The following is a 17,964-nucleotide window of genomic DNA, read 5'->3' as shown; positions in this document are numbered from 1 at the left end:
GTAGAGCTGCTCCATCCCTCATTGGGCTCTCCCAGTGTCTCCTGAGAGCTGCTTCAAATGAGTGAGGATGCACCGAGGAGCAGATTCAAACAGGCTCTTCCTCTTTCCTACTTTGGGGCAACCACTGGACTTTCTGGACACTTACTGGAAATGCAAACATAAGTAAGAGGGGAGGGAAAGCATGGAGCAGAATAAACAAGGTAAAGGAACCTAAGCCGCAACCTTGCCTGGTTGGTTAAAAATCTGCGTAGAGAATGCTGAAGAAATGGATGTAGCTCAGTTGGTAGACTACTTGCTTAGTATATATGAAGTCCTGGTTTGATAATCAGCACCCACAAAAGAACACCCTAAAAGAAACACATATCTATTTACACACACAACCAGGGAGCAAACCTTTTTCAAGGGCCACTATCAAGAAGAGACTTTTAATAAAAGTCAATAGGCCAAGATGGCACAAAGCCAAGGCACTGACAAAAGGAAAGCTAGGACACAGGGTGAAGCTCAGCCCTAAAGCTCGGCTGCCTTCAGACGACTCACACCCTCAGGAAATAGGCAGAGAGCAGCTGGCAAATGAGCAAACCAACAATACAGGTAGAATGGCAGACCTTGAGAGCTGGGAAGGAAAGTACCTCATGCCTGCTTATGCTTTTTGCCTTCACCTGTTTCTCTCTCATGAATATTGAAGGCGAAAGCTTTGCAATAAGAGAAATAACTGGTCACCTTCTCTTGACAGCCTTCTGAGGTCCCTAACTAACTAAATCCTGTGGAGAACTACTTATGTTCTTTTCTTGCCTCTCAAGGCCATTACCCTGTGGGAAACAGACCTGCTGTGTCAAGAAGAGCATCCACATTCTGGAGAAAAACAGCAGCTGAGCTGCTGAGTCTGTGGTTACTTCACTGACAGTGACTCCTGACAGTTTTCCATGCCACAGACCCACTGTAACCAACATGGGGCCACTGCTTTCCTACAGTAATGGGAACAACACTATAGACTCTGCAAGAAAGAAAGGTGAGAAAAATTTGCAGATGAAGCTATGACTGGACCACTGACAATTGGATTAGTTAATTTGAGTTTTATTACTTTTACAGGGGCCATCAAATTGGTTCCAGATATACATATACAATTCTCTATGCCTTGTAAATTGAAAAGCAGAACGGGATATGATGGATACAAATTATCTTGACTAATAAATATATTCTTTATAAGACTTTCAGTAATTTAACTACTGTCCAAGATTATTTTTTTGTAGATGTAAAAGTGATTATCTGTAATTGGTTCATATTTACCAATGCAGTATATTTAAAAAACACATACATTTTATTTTTCTGACTTCAACATAAATGCAACTTCATAAGAAGTCAAAATTTGTTATTTATAATATTTTATATCATAAAGTTTGTAGATTTAAAGTATACTTGCTTATTAATGCCATTAAACTACTTATGAGAGTTAACAGATTTTTAAGGTACATTTTTTTTAAAAAATAGGAAGAGTCAGGAAACCATTTATTTAATTATAATTTGTGTAATTCAGAAAAGGGAGATGATAGACCAACCACTATCTGCCTTATCTAGTGAATGCAAGTCCCTATAATATAATATCATAACATTAACGAGGCTAGTCCAAGGAAAAGAAAGCTGACTTTAGAACCACAGCTCTCATCTTCCAAGTGTTAATGAAGAACCTAAAACAGGATAAAGTCATCCACTAAGGAGACTACTGCTTCTTCATGATTTATATGGCAGCCACAGGGCACAAAGAACCAAGTGTGGCTTTCCAATTACAGGTGACTTTTTATTACATAAAATTATATAAATGTATTTATTGAATAAATATATTAAGCACATGATCAAAGAAAAGCTGTCCTTAAAATTTAAAATAGAAGTGGATTTTCAAAAGTAATAGAATGAAAATAACAACAGTCTCTGGAATGAAACACGTCTCTATTTTGAAGCCACTTTTCTGTATGATCTTGGGCAAATTGTTATCCTGAACTTCAGTTTCCCTTATTTCAAACCTTACGTGACTGAGAATCACAAGAAGGTGATATACCTGAGGAACCCACCTGAGTGCTCAGCAAACGTCAGTGTCCTCAGTTTCTCATGAGCTCTGAGCCCTTTTAGAATGGAAAACAAGAGTTTCACAGCTTCAATCTCACCGTGCAGTATAACTCTTAGATATGATGCTCTGAGGACATCACTAAGCAGTTTTAATTTTCAGAAGAAACAACAAAGATTCAAGGTAATTAGAGGACTCAAGAGTTCTATAATCTATACTTCTTTTATTTAATTAAAAAACTTGGCCTAGACATTTCCTATATTCTAAAATGTGCCTTTATATGATAATCTCCCTGGGATGATTAATTGTGAATATACACAATGCCCCAGACTTTAATGGATCTCCATAACAGCCAACCACTGTGACAGCACCAGGGCAGAGCTGCTCAGCACTGTTTAGAAGAAAAGACAGAGGATGAAGAGCACCATTAACGCTTAAGGCCCATAATCTCTAGTACTAGAGCACATGGTTAGAGTGATATTACAGAAAATTAAGAGTTCACAGAATAATCCCAGAATAGTAGCAGTATAATATTATTACATATCTGATGAAGACTAACTTATTTAGATAAAGTCTAGATGTTCTCCAAATATTTGAATTCATTTTACTGATTTCTTCAATTTTAGACCTTATATGGGGGTCATCTTATACACATAAAATGTATTTTAATTTTAAAGCAACCAAAAAATGTCTTTAAAACCTTCATTGAGGCTATCTTTCAATGTTTAGTATTTTTTTAAAGAAAATGTATTTTATATATACAGTATGTATTATTAGGTTGTGGGAATTACTAGAACCTTCAACACAGAGTTAAGGAACACTTTACTCTCTGTTTTTGTAGTCCAGTTAACTTTCACATTGTACTTGAGAACTTACAATTAAATCATGCTGTAGACTTGGAAGCATTTGAAGACTTTTTTCCTAGCCTGCTCTGCTGCTACTCAGCTTTAAGGTCTCTGACCCCTTTTACAGCAGCAGCAAGTCTCTGAGACACCCAGGCTAGTTTTCTTGCTGCTATCACACGGTAAGCCATGCTGTTATAGGTCATGCAAATCAATGTTTACATGTTGTGCTACAGACAGAAGCTCCACATCAGGGCACAGAGGCTCTTTTAGAGAAGGGCATTTTTGCAGTGGGCCATAAAGCCCTACATACATGCCTCAAGTCAAACAAAATTCCACTTTGCTTCCAAGCAAATTTTGCAAGTTTATACTGTTTCCAGAGAAAAGAAAATTTTGAAAAGTCACTGATTTAGGAAATAAAACTATTCTACCTTAATTGATTATGAATCTAGTAAGAGAGATAGTACTGAGATCTGAGAAGTGGAGGAGGAAGAAGAAGAAGAGGAGGGAGAGGAGGAGGAGGAGGCAGCGGCGGTGGCTGTGGCAGCTCTTTATTGACAAGGTCCATGTTTGAGGTGAGATTAACATGCAAGTACGCATCTCACTAATCTAGGTCTGGGTGGGCCATGGGTCTAAAGATGACAAAGAAAATATACCTGCTAAGAAAAAATAAACATGTAAATTAGTAAAAGCAGAAAAGGTGTACTCTAACCACGTTTTGACAGTCATGCTAGGTAACTGAAGATCTTTGGTTAACTTGTACTAGTTTGCTATGCTTTAGGTTATGGTTTAAATAAACACACCTAAGTCGAGAGTGCCACTGCTCTCTTATAATGTGTGATTATCAACGCCAAGTAGAATTATGTACTTAAAGGGACAGAGGTATCATGGAGCATAATTAGGCTTTGTCTCTATCACACTCTCTATACTTCTACAATGAACAACAAAAACACATCCCACTTTATAAAAACAGAAAGAGAGATGGGACACTGTCTATTAACTTGCAACTAATACTAGTGATAAACTTGAAGGAAAGTATGCTGCCCTTGAACTTATGCTGTAAGTTGGACTTAAAGCATTTTACTGAGGCCTGTCCAGCAGAAATATAAGTATCCCATATGTAATTTTTTAAAAATAACCTAGCATAACATACTACACAAAGTCAAATCACTTGAAATCAAGTGCATTTCATTATGAATTTCAGTTAACATAATTATATCAACATGTAATCAATATAGGTCAATGAAATAATTTACATATTATTTGTAATGAGCTTTGAAAATCTGTGTGTGTTTTACACTTTGGATGCTCAACTCCAATTAGACATATTTTGACTTCAATAGCCATAAGCTGCTAGTGCTACTACAGTGTATCAGGAAGGCTGCTATACACGACTTGGATAAAGGTTTGTCGAGAAAGCCAAAACTTAGCTGAGTGAATTCTGGCCAGTTATACTTTTTCCTGTAATCTAATCAAAGCATCATAATTTTAATAACTGTAAGACAATGCTATCCTTAAATAGTAAACAGGAAACAGGTGAAGAAACTAACCTACCACTGAAGGTAAATTTTAGCTTGGGCAAGATGGTGTTCGCTACTGAAATTTAAGAGTTCCCAAGCTTGTGCAATTTTATAGAGTAGATTACATACATGATAAAATTTGTATTTTAAAAACTTTTCTGGGCTGGAGAGATGGCTCAGCCGTTAAGAGCACTGACTGCTCTTCCAGAGGTCCTGAGTTCAAGTCCCAGCAACCACATAGTGGCTCACAACCATCTGGTAGTGAATTTGGTGCCCTCTTCTGGTGTATCTGAAGACATCTTAGTGCACTTATAATAAATAAATAAATAAATAAATAAATAAATAAATCTAAAAAAAAAACCTTTTCTACATGCCAGCTTTGCATTCCCAACAGGAGTCTTTGTGGGAGGTAGAATATAAACTGCTAAGCAAACAGTTGGATTTGGTTTTGTTTTGTGCCACTTCATTGGCATGTGAAAGTACTGATTTTATCATGTATCTTCCTCTCCAGTCGTCCACAGTTCTGTCCATATTTTTATCTCCAGTCTTAGTTCTCAAATACATTCTCTAAATTTCTTCATAGAATCATCATTCCTAAAGGCAAGTCTACTACACTACTCTTCCCTTGGTAAGATTGACTTCATGCTTCTTCAGCACTGACAGAAGTAATACAAGGCAGAGCCTAGTGGCAAGACAAGTTTATGTTAGAGTATTAGACAACAAAATATTGACTCTGATACTTGGCATAAATATGTACTAAGAAATTCTGGCCCACTTATCAGTCAGGAGTTTTATCCCAACCTAGAAACCTGAGTTTGCTGAGGAAGAGAGACTTGCACCGATGGGTTGGGGCTCAATAGTTTGGTCATATTAAACAGAAGACAGGTGTCCCAGCTGTTTTTCCAATATCTGACAGGAAAATATGTGCTCCAATGTCCTGTGGCAGTACTGACAAGGCTCTTAGTTTCTCTTCTTATTTGTCATTCTTATTGAATATGAAATCTAAGAGAACCATAAGTAGCACATGGAGACCAGCTCCATTGGAATGTCACGCTGAGTAGAGCAGCCTGCTGAAGGAAGACAGCTTTCTAGGAGCGCCGGCTCTTGTTCCTGACTACTCACATGCTTTACTTTCTTAGTGAGATGACAAGTCATCTAAACCTGGAAAAATTAAAATGTTGGATTTGGATTTGTTTTAAGTAAACATACTAATTTAAACTAATAGGTATACATGGAGAGAAACCAACTTTATATTCCACTGCTGAGCTATCCCGAATTTAATGGAATCACAAACTTTGAAGAAACAGTAATCATAACAAGAATTCTAGCAACTATGATAGATATTATATTTTGTTTCCATGTCTGTAAATGATGTATAAACTTCATGACCATGAAATATTACTACTAAGGAAAGAGGTCTATTTGCTAAATGAATAATTATGAAATAAGTTAGTTAATTTTACAGAAGGATTGATATTAGCTATAGGCATTTGTCAGTGCTTCTCAGATTAGCTCCACTAAATACAAACTCTGTTTGGTTCCATACGCAGGCAGCAAGTGCTTCTTTGCTTCCCATCACTTTACAGGAAACCTTAAAAGTTTCTCACTCTTTCTAGTTTTGGGAACCATGTCTTGAAGATCCTACACCTAGTTGGTAGTGACATAGCTATCTCAGATGCAGTAGACTAAGTTGAGTTCTCATCTTTCAGTTTGTGGCAAACTGTGTTCAATTCTTATCACTGTAGAACATTAATAACAACAGCCAACAGCTTCAACACCACCAAAAGAGAACCACTAACCGGGCTGGAAGAGGAAGCATGTTCCCTAAAAGCAACAGAAGCCCCACAAGTCTGGGACTCATGCACTTTGCATACGTGTACGTGCTCACGCACATACACACACACGCACACATTTTTTTTCTGGAGACTCCTTTATGACACTGGAAACTACCACTGAATGGATGGTGATCAAAATCAACACAATTATTAAACTATATCATTTATAGCTCATAAGAACAATATGAACCATTAAGTTACAACGGTTATGTCCTGCACAGAGACCATACCAGATGGCACAGCAACATGGATGGGAAGTGGTTCACGAGGCCACACCCCTTGTAGAAGAGCTATAGGCAGCAAGGCTTCTGAAGGAGGAGAAACAGTTTTCTTCAGGAACAAGTTCCCTGATAGGTTACCTAAATTGTCATCCCTAAACCCATGCACATAGGGTAACAATATTTAGACTCTGTAGACAGTGCATATATGTGTGTATATATACCTGTAAATATATATAAAACAATAATAATCATAGGATAAGAAAATATGAATTTGAGAGGGGGATATTACTGGTAGAAATGTGAGAAGGTGGAGGGGAGACAGATGGGGAAAATTACAAAATTTTAGTGTATAAAATTCTCAAAAAATGGTTCGTGAATAAAAATAAATAAAACTGGAATAAAAATTAAATTTAAGCTCTCCCCACCCCCCAATATTTCAAATTGAACCTAGGGCTCCATTCATGGAATTCAACTACTCTACCACTGAGCTACAGCCCTGGGCCAAATTCTCATTTTAATTGTTACTATATTCTTGACTGAGAAGAGATTAATTCTTTAAGGTAAGGCTACATGCAATTTACTGTGTATTACATATCAAGCATTGGTAACAATTATCTCTTATCCTAATAAACAGTACTGGAAAATAGGTTCTCCCCCTTCAAGAATCTGAAAATAGAGCCTGGAGACTTCAAACAATTGGAGAAAAATGAAAAGCATATTATGCAGGGAATTAAGTAGTGTAAAAGCCCACAGGGAAGCTGGGAAGTTCAGTGGTAGTTTTCCTAACACGCATCAGGTCATGTTCAAGCCTCAGCACATTTTGTGTTTTAATAAAGATGGTATCGCTGTTCTACTTTAAATCTGCATGCAAACATGACTGTGTATCAAGATTGTGGTTAGCATTTAACTGATAATGAAATATACTTTCTTACAGAATCTGTCAGGAGATAAGAAAGATAATAAAATAAGGTTTTATTCTAAACTAGTTCCATATTTACTTATCACATATAATGTGTTACATAAGTAAATCTATTGGATACAAAGTGGGTTTGCTAAGCTTAGCATGAGTATATAATTAATTTTAAAAGTAAGGTATATAATATTTAATGGAAGCAACCTCCATTTCTTACAGAAAATTTGGGGACCTGAAGTAAATAGGTATTTATAAACGATTTTGTAAGCACAGGTAGAACTTATAAATGGCAGAATGTTTAAGTTTCCTATACATTTTCATGAGTTCTGACACTTTCAAAATTATAGACATGGTGAAATGTTTTATTGTGACTGAAAAAATAACACTGCTAAAATAAATTTTTTTGTCAACTTGTTCTCTCTTAAAATGCCTTAAGCACTTCAGTTTAGGTGTCAGATTACGAATGCAGGATGAGGAAAAGCAACGCTTTTACAGCAAGCGCTACAGAATGGTGCTGAATTAGGTGTAGGCAGAGGTCTGTAGAGTTACATAAAAGGAGTTGTTTGAAATGATTTAATTACGCCATGTGTCTTGCATTAAAGCTTTTCTGTAGGTAATTTTCGCCATGTCATATTAAAACTCAACAAAATCTTTCCCCAACTTTTCCTCTTTGCCTGCCTGTCCCTTCCTCTGTTAACTTTCTGGAGCAGTGGTTCTCAACCTTCCTAATGTTGTGATTTTTTAATACAGTTTTTCATGTTGTGGTAATCTCTTGCCATACAATTATTTCATTACTGCTTGGTAACTAGAATGTTGCTACCATTATGAATCATAATGTAAATATCTAATATGCAGGATACCTGATCAGAGATCTCTGTGCAAAGCTCATCTGAGCTCTCAAGGGGTTGTGACCCACAGGTTGAGAACCAGTGCCCTAGAAATCTAGACCACCTTCTTAATGTTCAGTTGCTGGGCTTCTGGCTGCAATACTGCACAGAATTTTTGATGACAACTTCCTGGCTGTAATGACATTTTTTTTTTCACCACACAGGATATTCTTCCCTGAAAGCCTTCCCCTTCCTCCTCTTCCTCCTCTTTTTTGTCTCTTGATGTTTCTAGCACTCTGAGTATTTCTAACTCTAGTTTCTTTCACATTACCGACTCCGGGTCGCCCCCTTTATGCACTGATCTCGAGATATCAAAACTGTTAACGATGATTCTTAACAATGAATACTCATCAGAATAATAGCACCAAGAAGTATAGGGTATTGGGCCTTTCCTGTGCTTGACTGAATATCAGGCACTTTAGTCGTAGAACACTTTCAGCTGTACTTTGAAAGAACTCTGATAATTCTGGCAGTATCGCTGTGACAACAGGTGTTCCCCAAGGATGTACAACTGTCCTAACTACTTTCCTCATTGCAAGTTCATGGCTCTTGGAACTATGTATTATCACCATGGTGATCATTTAGTACTTCAGAGTTATTGTAAGAAAAACTATCATTCTGCCATCAATTTTGGAAAAGATAAAACAGCAGATGAGTTCTTACTGAAAGATTTCTCAAGGCCATGTGCATGCTTCATACCTCTATGGTACTTGTCAAGGTTCTTTTCACCATTAAAACACATTGTTTGCATTAAAATTATCTCCTACTTGATACATACACATTAGTGATGAGTCGGTATCTAGCATAATTCTATTTAAAACTCTTCAATTATCTTTGGACTGCAAAGCATTTAAGGCCTTGTTGCAGTACTGGGGATTAACTCACAGAATTATACATACTAGGCAAGTGCACTACCACTGAACTATATTCCCAACTCTGTTAAAGCCTTGTAAGATATGCCTAGAACCTTTGCCACATTTCCTCTTCTACTCTACAATGAAGTGGGCACCTTTTGAAGTCAGACATATTTGGTTTTGAATAATGTTTAGCCATGGTAAGTATTTTAGAACAATTCAATTTGTTGATAAGTGAAAGAAAGTTCCTGCTGCCTCCATTTGGAAGGGCTACCCAGAAGAATACAAGCTGGTCCTCTTCATACTTTATGTGACCGTATGAGCACTTAGCTATAAGAATTCCAAATAGAGATACACTATATCACATTAGAAAAACTCATCACAAGAATAATGTCAAATGTCTTATTAGTAACTTTAAAACCAGATTACATGTTAGGTTGTCATTTTAAATGCTGAGACATGTAAGATAACATGTAGTTTTCACTGTACTGACACTGAAAACACTGCTAGAAAAGAAACATTTCAACAACTTCTTTTGGCTAAGTGTCTCCAAGAAATGCTTTGATATACAACAGATGAAGCAGTAAGCTCTTGAAGATCTCATGTGCTCTGTGTCCTTTCGTTCTCAAATTACACTGTGGGCAGTTAACCAGACTGACTGAATTCAGATTCACTTTAAACTTTAGGGCATCAAATTCACTTGAATAAAATGTTTTCCTTTCCTTTTCTTTTCCTCAGATCCTAAAGAATTATGTTTGAATTAATTCTTGTATAAAGTATGGAGCTGAAAAGTATACCTACGACTTGTTCTCACACCAGTGAACAGACTCTTATTTTCTAGAAGAAGTGAGTTTTCCTAAGTTATTTTCATATAAAAATAGACTATGTGACTAAGATTCTAGAATTGGTGAATGCTATCACACTTGAGTCTTTTAAAACTCACAGTCTAAGCTGGTAACATATACTAATTCTTAAGCCATTATGATTTAGTCAGAGGGTGAAAGAAAAAGAGATCTGAAAAGAGTGTCTACTGAAGGATAGAAAACAAATGTTTTCTAAAAGGTGTTGTAGAGATGTTTAGTAATATTTATTTTAATTGACTATAAAGAAAACGTTTAACAACTGGATTACAACTTACCTCATTGCCACATTGCTTCCATCAATAACTACTGGTCTCAGATTTTCACCATCATCTGTTACAATCTCTTGCATTGGAGATTCCGACCTCTGCGATTCCAGGGATGATGTTTCTCGCATTCCGCTGTTAATAGTACTAACTGTTTGGTCAGCTTCACTTTTATTTCCAAGTTTGACAAGTTCTCCCAATATATCATTGATTAAAGCATCAGTACCAAGTTTGTTTAGCACAAGCTGGACCTGTTCTTCAGAATAACCTAACTTAAGTGCAAACTCCAGTTTTGTTTGGTATTCTCGAACCACATCAGGGGCTTTCTTCACTTCCTTGGATGGAGTCTGGGACTCTTCTAATTTAAAGTCTTGCAAAATGTCACTGTGTTTCAGTAGGTGAGACTCTAAGCAGGGAGAACGACATAACTGTCTGTGAGTCTTGGTTAATAAGCATGGCTCTACTGAAAGGCTACTCAGTTGTTCTGACTCATGATCAGAAGTCGTGCTTTCCTCAGAGTCACCAGAGCTCACGTTCGCTTCAGACAGCCCTTTTTCTTCCTTCCCTGCACTGACTGTATCCATTGTTGGCTTCTCTACCATAGGCCAAGGCACAGCTGCACTTAGCTGTGGGTCAGCGCTCTCCTTATAAAGGTGGCCAAGGTCATGTCCCAAGTGCTCCTTCAGGCCCATGAAGGTGCTCCGTGCACTTGACTCCACTTTGCTGCTTTTCCTGTATTCCTGAATGCAAAGCACCCCGTATTCCTAGAAAAAAAATGTAAAATAGTTAATATATCACATTTATTGTTTGAATCTTTCCTCAGTGAGTAAGTCAGAAGGGCCAAACTATTGAATGGCTACTTTGTATTTTGTCTGAAGCCTTTCATCACTTACAGCAAACTTGCCAAGACTCTTTTCCATGAATCCCTCCCAGGCAACAAAGTAAACAGAAAGCCAAACTGGAGTTTTACAAAGGTTTGTTCTCTCTTGCTCTTTCTTGTTCTCTCTCTTTCTCTCTTTCCCTATCCCCCTCCCTCCCTCCCTCCCTTTCCTCCTTAACCCCTGCTCCCATGTAGATATGCAGGCGTGTAACAAAGAATCAGAGGTTATGAATCTGAAAAGGAGCCTGACACATGAAGTAGGAAGGGGGAAAGGGGAAGAGGAAATGACAGAAATATAGTACTCATATGTGAAAGCCTCAAAAAAGTGAATTTACATAGTTAAAGAAAGGGGCAGTAAGAATGGGGTAATAATAAAGCTAATCACATGATTTTGTCAAGCATCCTGCTATTTGCCTATGAGTCCAGCAACTGGGCCACTGTCACATGAAGATGGAGTCTCTGAGATTAATTTGGGCTACATAACGAGTTCCAATCCAGTCTGTGTTAGAGACCCTGTCTCAAGAAGAATAAAATGGCTAATTATCTTCCATTTTGAGATGAATATAACTTTTCATTAATAGTTATGACTTTTTTAATACTTAACATTGTAACAGAAGATACTTTTAAATATTATGATCTTTTATTGGCAGACATATACAGATTTTATTCTACATAAAATTTGAGGCAAGCAGGCATACTAGTCTATCAGGGTTTTTTAAAATTTTTTTTATATTTATTTGTTCTTTGTATGTGAGTACACTGTAGCTTTCTTCAAACACACCAGAAGAGGGCATCAGATCCCATTAGAGATGGTTGTGAGCCACTATGTGATTGCTGGGAATTGAACTCAGGACCTCTGGAAGAGTAGTCAGTTAACCGCTGAGCCATCTCTCCAGCCCCAGTTTTTTATTTTTATGATAGAAAGTATTTTTGTATTGCATCAGACTAATACATATTTATGGTCATACCACTTTGACCTGACGTCATCTGATCTCAGATTAACAGCATACCTGCATTTTGTTTAAAATTCATCTTTTTGTTTGTCTGTTTGTTTTCCCTGTAGGAATATTTTTACTGTTTTACATTTTTCTGCTGTTATACTTTTTTTCCTTAAGACCTACTAGAGATAATTTAATTCTCTACTAGGGATAGGTCAGAAAAATAAGGCTATTTTCTCTTTCTACATCATTTTGAGGACTAAACCAACAGCATGAGTTATTACAGCAATTCTGGTGTTTTTCCATTAATTAGCAAGTCAGGAGTAGCCAAACCTAACGCTCTTGTGAAACACCTATTTGGATAATCTAATAAAGAAAATTGAAGAAATATTTTAAACTGAAGCTCTTCAACAAAACATACATACCAGAAGAAATATATTATATAAACATTAAAAGAAAATGGTAATTTTGAAATTTAAAAATTTATCTAATAAAACCCACTACAGGATCAAATATTTTTCACAGTGTAATGAATTTCATTAACTATGATAAATACTAGAGATCATGCAATCTTTAAATATACAAAATTTCAATATTTCCTTAGGGTAAAAGTCCTACACATTTCTATAGGAGTTTCTTCAGGGTTTGTTCTTTGAGAATAACTGGAATGTTCTACTAATACAGCTGTTCTACTAATACAATACTCACTAAAGAAATGCCCAGTTTCCTAGTTCCTGGAAACCCAGTGATAAAGAGCATCTGCTCCGTTATGAAGCTGTGTCCATTTCAACTTTTTCTATTAATATGGATATGCATGGCCCAGTTACTTAGAATTAAGGAAGGGATTCTGAAAGTAAATCTGTACACCCTGTGATTTATTAACTACAGTAATGTACTAACACCATAATGTAAGTAACAAATCACAACAGCATCCTAATAATGGGATACAGTTAAAAGAAAATCTACACCGTGGCCTTAGTAAAGCTCCCACCAAAAGTATCTTAAACAAGAAAAATCTATTGGAAGATGGGCTGCCTGGCAACCAGAAGATGGTTGCTAAGCTGCACTCCTTTAACATGCCATCATGAATGCTAGCACAGTGAAAGAATAATTTGGTATGAACAAAAGCCTATAAAAGAGACTGGGACTTAAGTGCGTCTGGTTTACCCTCAGAGAACAATGCAGCTGCCAAACCAATCTGGACGCTCCGACATGATTGTTCTGTAAACCCCACAATCTGTTCTGACTGCAGGAAGGGCATCTAATGGGAAATATTTTTGCTCTCCCCTGAAAAGTTTGGGTTTTGCATAAATGCTGTTGTGAGATAATTCAAGACCAAATTGCTGAGTTGAACTAGGGAATATTCTTTTAATATTGAGCAGTTTTGTTGTGTTTTTGAGCTAGGGGATCTGCACCAGACATGATAAATACCTCTGAAAAATACAGACAGGGAGAAACATTAGAATAAAATTTTCTAATTGAAAGATATGTAGATTTTCTTAATTTTAACATTTCAAAGTGGCAAATCCAGATACTGCAAAGTTTTGAAACAAATAGCCTGACCAGTCTAAAGCTGCATTTCAATCTATTCAAACTTCTATTTCCCCTTCAGTCTAGTATTTGAAAACTACCTGGATCTGTTCTCTTATGCACTTTACCACATGGCTATTGTGTAAAGCTGGGAGAAATGGACACTAATACTTTCAATTTCAGTTGTACATACTATTTAAATAACATTTCACAATATTTTTTTCAAGAATAACCAATAATGCTTTTCAATGTTAAAACTAAATGCCAGCATGGTCTAGGTTTTAACATTTGAAATAACTTGATTTATATTGACTGAAATGGTAAACATTTGGATTTTAAAACTTCCATTTATAGAACACTTCTGATCAAGTTGTAGCTAGTAAAAAGTTGCCATGATTTAATAGGGCATTTAAAAAAAAAATCCAGAATTTGACACTATCTTAAAGTTATCCAGTAAAAAATTTGATATAAGCCTGAATATTTAGAGATACAAACAGCTGTAGCAGGACACACAGAGCTTAAAGAAGTTAACATCCAAAGCTGTGTAGAGGGTTTATGTTTGCTTAGCATTTTAACAATGACTACTAAGCTTGTAAAAGAAAAAGAATTCATAGAATATGTTACTTATCATATGTAATGCAATAATATCTTTTAATTTTTAAACCATGAATGGTTTAGACTTTTAAAGTTCTGCATTTACTTAGTCAAGCCTAAGCTTATGTAAGTATTCATAAAACTCAAATAAAATCAACTAATATGGTAATTTTCCTCTGTTCATGCAGAAGCAGAGTCAAAGCATCACCACAAAGTAGACCAGTTCATACTTGCAGAGTCACTGGAAGACTCTGAGAAGAACTGTAAACTTTGTATCACAGAACCATTCTATATGGTGGCTTGGACATTATACAAGAATATAATAAAGATATTCTGTTCTTGAACACAAAAAGTACTAGGCAAAAATACAATAAAAGACATATCAAGTTTTAAAAATCCATAAACTACCTCTAGATATATCAGAAATTCACTGTTTTTCTTGATAAAGACTAAAGATTAAATAATAGTATTTGTTGAAAAAGAATGAATTATGTTAATTTTGTAGATGAAGATGAAAAATGCCTTGTTCTTTCAGTTGTCAAAACCATAACTCTATAGTGGCTGAATGCAGGTTAGGACAGGAAGGGTATTGCTCTGAAATTTACTGCATCTACTGAATTCCTCTATTTTGTGAAAAGATTGTTTGAAAGTTCTCAATAGGCAACTTGGATAACAACTCACCTTGGATAACAACTCAAGTTGTTATAAGCTTGTTTTTAGCATTCTAGAGAGCATTATAGTGACCAGGAATATTAGACCATAAGCTTGCTACATCAAATCATTTGTTTGTAAAGTCACAATGCATGAAAGTAGGCTCTGGTTGCTATCCAAATGGTTATACTATGAGAACAATGAGAATAAAATAATGAATATGTAATACATACCTACTGCTATGGTCTTTGCGTATTTAATTACCATTGTATTTGAGTGAGCACTATTGTCTGCAACCCTCTAGCTAACAAAGGCAGGATGTTCCTTTGAACAGATTGGTTAATGTTCTGGGGCAACAGATGTCTACTGGAACTGCAGGAGACCAGCAACTGGTGGCCTGCCTATCTTCCGAAAACTTTCAATAGACTTATGCATATGTTCACACAATAGGGCATGTGGTAGAAATGAAAACCTCTCTTTAACCCTTTACATTCTTTCTTTTCCTCCCAACTGACAGATGAAAGTCTTTGTCTACTCCTCAGTTTCCCATTACAGAACTCTTGAAACTAACTGGAATGGCATCTTCAACCTAATATCTGAAACTAACACAAGGGGAAAAGGGGGAGAAAGAAAATAACTTTTAACACCAATACTGACATTGTTGACAAGGCATCTGAATGCTTAATCATCATCTTTAAAAGCAGCTGTTGGAAACATCGGTCAGTCTCAATCCATCTCTCCAAACTAGACTCTTCACAAAACAGAAACAATCCACTGAACCTGACTAGCACTTCACAGGGATGCCGTATGAAACAAAAGCATTTGACAAGAGAAAATCTAAATTTGTTGTTTAGCAGGATGTTAGAACTTCTGTATAACTTATCTTAAGTTTCAAATGATTGTGTTTAATTTCCATCGCTTACATGCATTCACTAAGCTAAAAGTAAGTATATGCAAAAACATAATAATATAAAACTCTGTTTCACAGATATATTCTTACAGAAAGAACCAGGTTCTTTCAGCATACTGGCACTAACATACCCTTTACAGCAAAGTTTAACTTCTAAAAGCACTAAGTAGTAAGATACTTACGTTAGCAGGAAAATACAAAGACATTGGTTTCTGTGGCAGCTCCAGCAGTAACAACAATTTTAGCTGCAGACTTCCAGGCAGGCAAGAAGAACAATGAGTGGTTGAACAGATGGAATGGCAATGTCTTTGCTTAACCTATTACCGAGTGGAGCAACAGCCAATCACAGGCCAGAAAGCTCACAATTAGTTAGTCAGGCAGATGCAAGACAACCTCAGCACCCTGCGTCAGGTTCGTAGGTTTCTAAGATAAGCAAGTTGATGTCATTCTTGGGTCTGCCCCGGGCAGCATGTGTATTAAACGAGGGGTGTGCAGCAACAATAGGCCATACAAAGCTGACAAGAGGGCAGCTGCTCTGTGAGAGCAGTCAGTAGGGAGCAGGCTGCCAACAAGAAACACCTGGCTTGGGCAGGCTACAGCCCTTCCTCTGTTTTTAATGCACGAAAACAAAGAAAGCAATTATATTTTAAAGTAGTAAAAGTTGCATGTTTCCAAAAAAGTTGAGCCTATATATTAGTCTATTAGTGTTTCATTTTTCTTTGAGAGAGAAAGAAAATGAGGTGTGTCAAAGTAGCAGCTAACTCTTGCAGCAATTTCCTTTAATAGATCACTTACTGGTGAGATGAGGCACAAGTTATGGTTAATCTATTTCTCTGGCTACGGTGGAAAACCTGTACTTTCAAGTATTTGTTAGCTGGGCGGTGGTGAGTGGTGGTGCTCACCTTTTAATCCCAGAACTAGGGAGGCAGAGGCAGGTGGATCTCTGAGTTATAGGCCAGTCTGGTCTACAGAGTGAGTTCTAGGACAGCCAGGACTACACTATGAAACCCTGTCTTGAAGAAAAAAAAAAAGACAGCAACAACAACAAAAAGTATCTACTAACGTGTTACAAGATAATAAAACTTAAAGAGAGCTGGTGAAAATGGCAAAATAAAAGGTATACGAGTTTACAAATAAAATTAATTTTAAAAGTTCTCTAGAAATATAGTAAAATAAAATACTAATATGGTCTAAGTTTGTGAAAACAAGTAACATAAAAGTGTACATTTAAACAAAACTAACTTCAACTTAAAATCATTACACCAGACCGGCTGAACTATGTAATATAACAATGTAAAACTCTCTTATTATAGATACTGGTAGCCATATCTAATTAAGTAAAACAAAACCTTTTATAACATATTTGCTAAAAAAGGTATTTCATAAAATTTGCAAGTTGTAATACTCAAATTTAAGTCTAGAATATGTTAGTACTAAAAAGAAATTGAAATTCTGGGATAATTTTGAAGGCCATCTAAAGTTTACTAAATAAGTACCCTTGATTTATTTCTATGTTCCACATGAGAGCGTTTATAATTCCATGGGCTCCTTGCTTCTGAGTGCTGCACAGGCTATTGCTTGAGTGGGCTAGATTATGAAAACATTAGTATTTCCTTACTGGAGCAAATCTACAGCTGCTCTACTTATGTGATGTAGACTAGCCATGTGTAGTATAGAAGAAGCAACACATACACATGTATGCATTATGCACATGAACATATACAGCTGTACACACTGCTACACATACACACTCCATTCTCACTGAAATGCAAATAAAATTCCAGAATAGGCTAAGAACTACTAATTTATGCAGAGCCCAGACTTTAAAGATATAAAACTAAAATACTGGAAACAACCTAAGTCAGCTTCCCTTTTAACACACAGTGGGACCATTTGTGAAAACCTAGGACAAGGAAGTTCTCTTGGGGACTTCCGCCCTTGTCCTCTTCATGTTCACTCAGACACAAATCAGGTTTCTCTCTATTTACAAAATGAAAAATCTATTTCATACACTTAAATTTTTCAGCTAAAACTCACTAAAAACATGCACCATGGTGACTAAAAGCCTGGTATCTATTTCCAGAATTAAAAGATATAGTATGACGTTGTAGGTCATCATGTCTATGGATGTTTTCCCTCTATAAGTAATATAGAACTTAATATTTACTGAAGTTGTGTGTGTGTGTGTGTTTGTGTGTCCACGT

The 17,964-nt window shown here is 36.4% G+C and overlaps 1 protein-coding gene across 1 annotated transcript in view; it reads right to left on the bottom strand.

Annotated features, from left to right (window-relative positions):
* Zc3h12c (zinc finger CCCH-type containing 12C) overlaps positions 1–17,964 on the bottom strand; it is a 48,290-nt gene that overhangs the window by 15,311 nt on the left and 15,015 nt on the right. Inside the window, exon 2 of the mRNA XM_028780218.1 lies at positions 10,270–11,021. Within this exon, the coding sequence (XP_028636051.1) occupies positions 10,270–11,021 (752 nt within the window). The remainder of the gene's footprint in view (positions 1–10,269; positions 11,022–17,964) is intronic.

This window comes from Grammomys surdaster, unplaced genomic scaffold (genome assembly GCF_004785775.1).
Source record: "Grammomys surdaster isolate TR1022 unplaced genomic scaffold, NIH_TR_1.0 365, whole genome shotgun sequence".
NCBI classification, from domain to species: domain Eukaryota; kingdom Metazoa; phylum Chordata; class Mammalia; order Rodentia; family Muridae; genus Grammomys; species Grammomys surdaster.
This window is presented reverse-complemented; position numbering and strand designations above follow the sequence as displayed.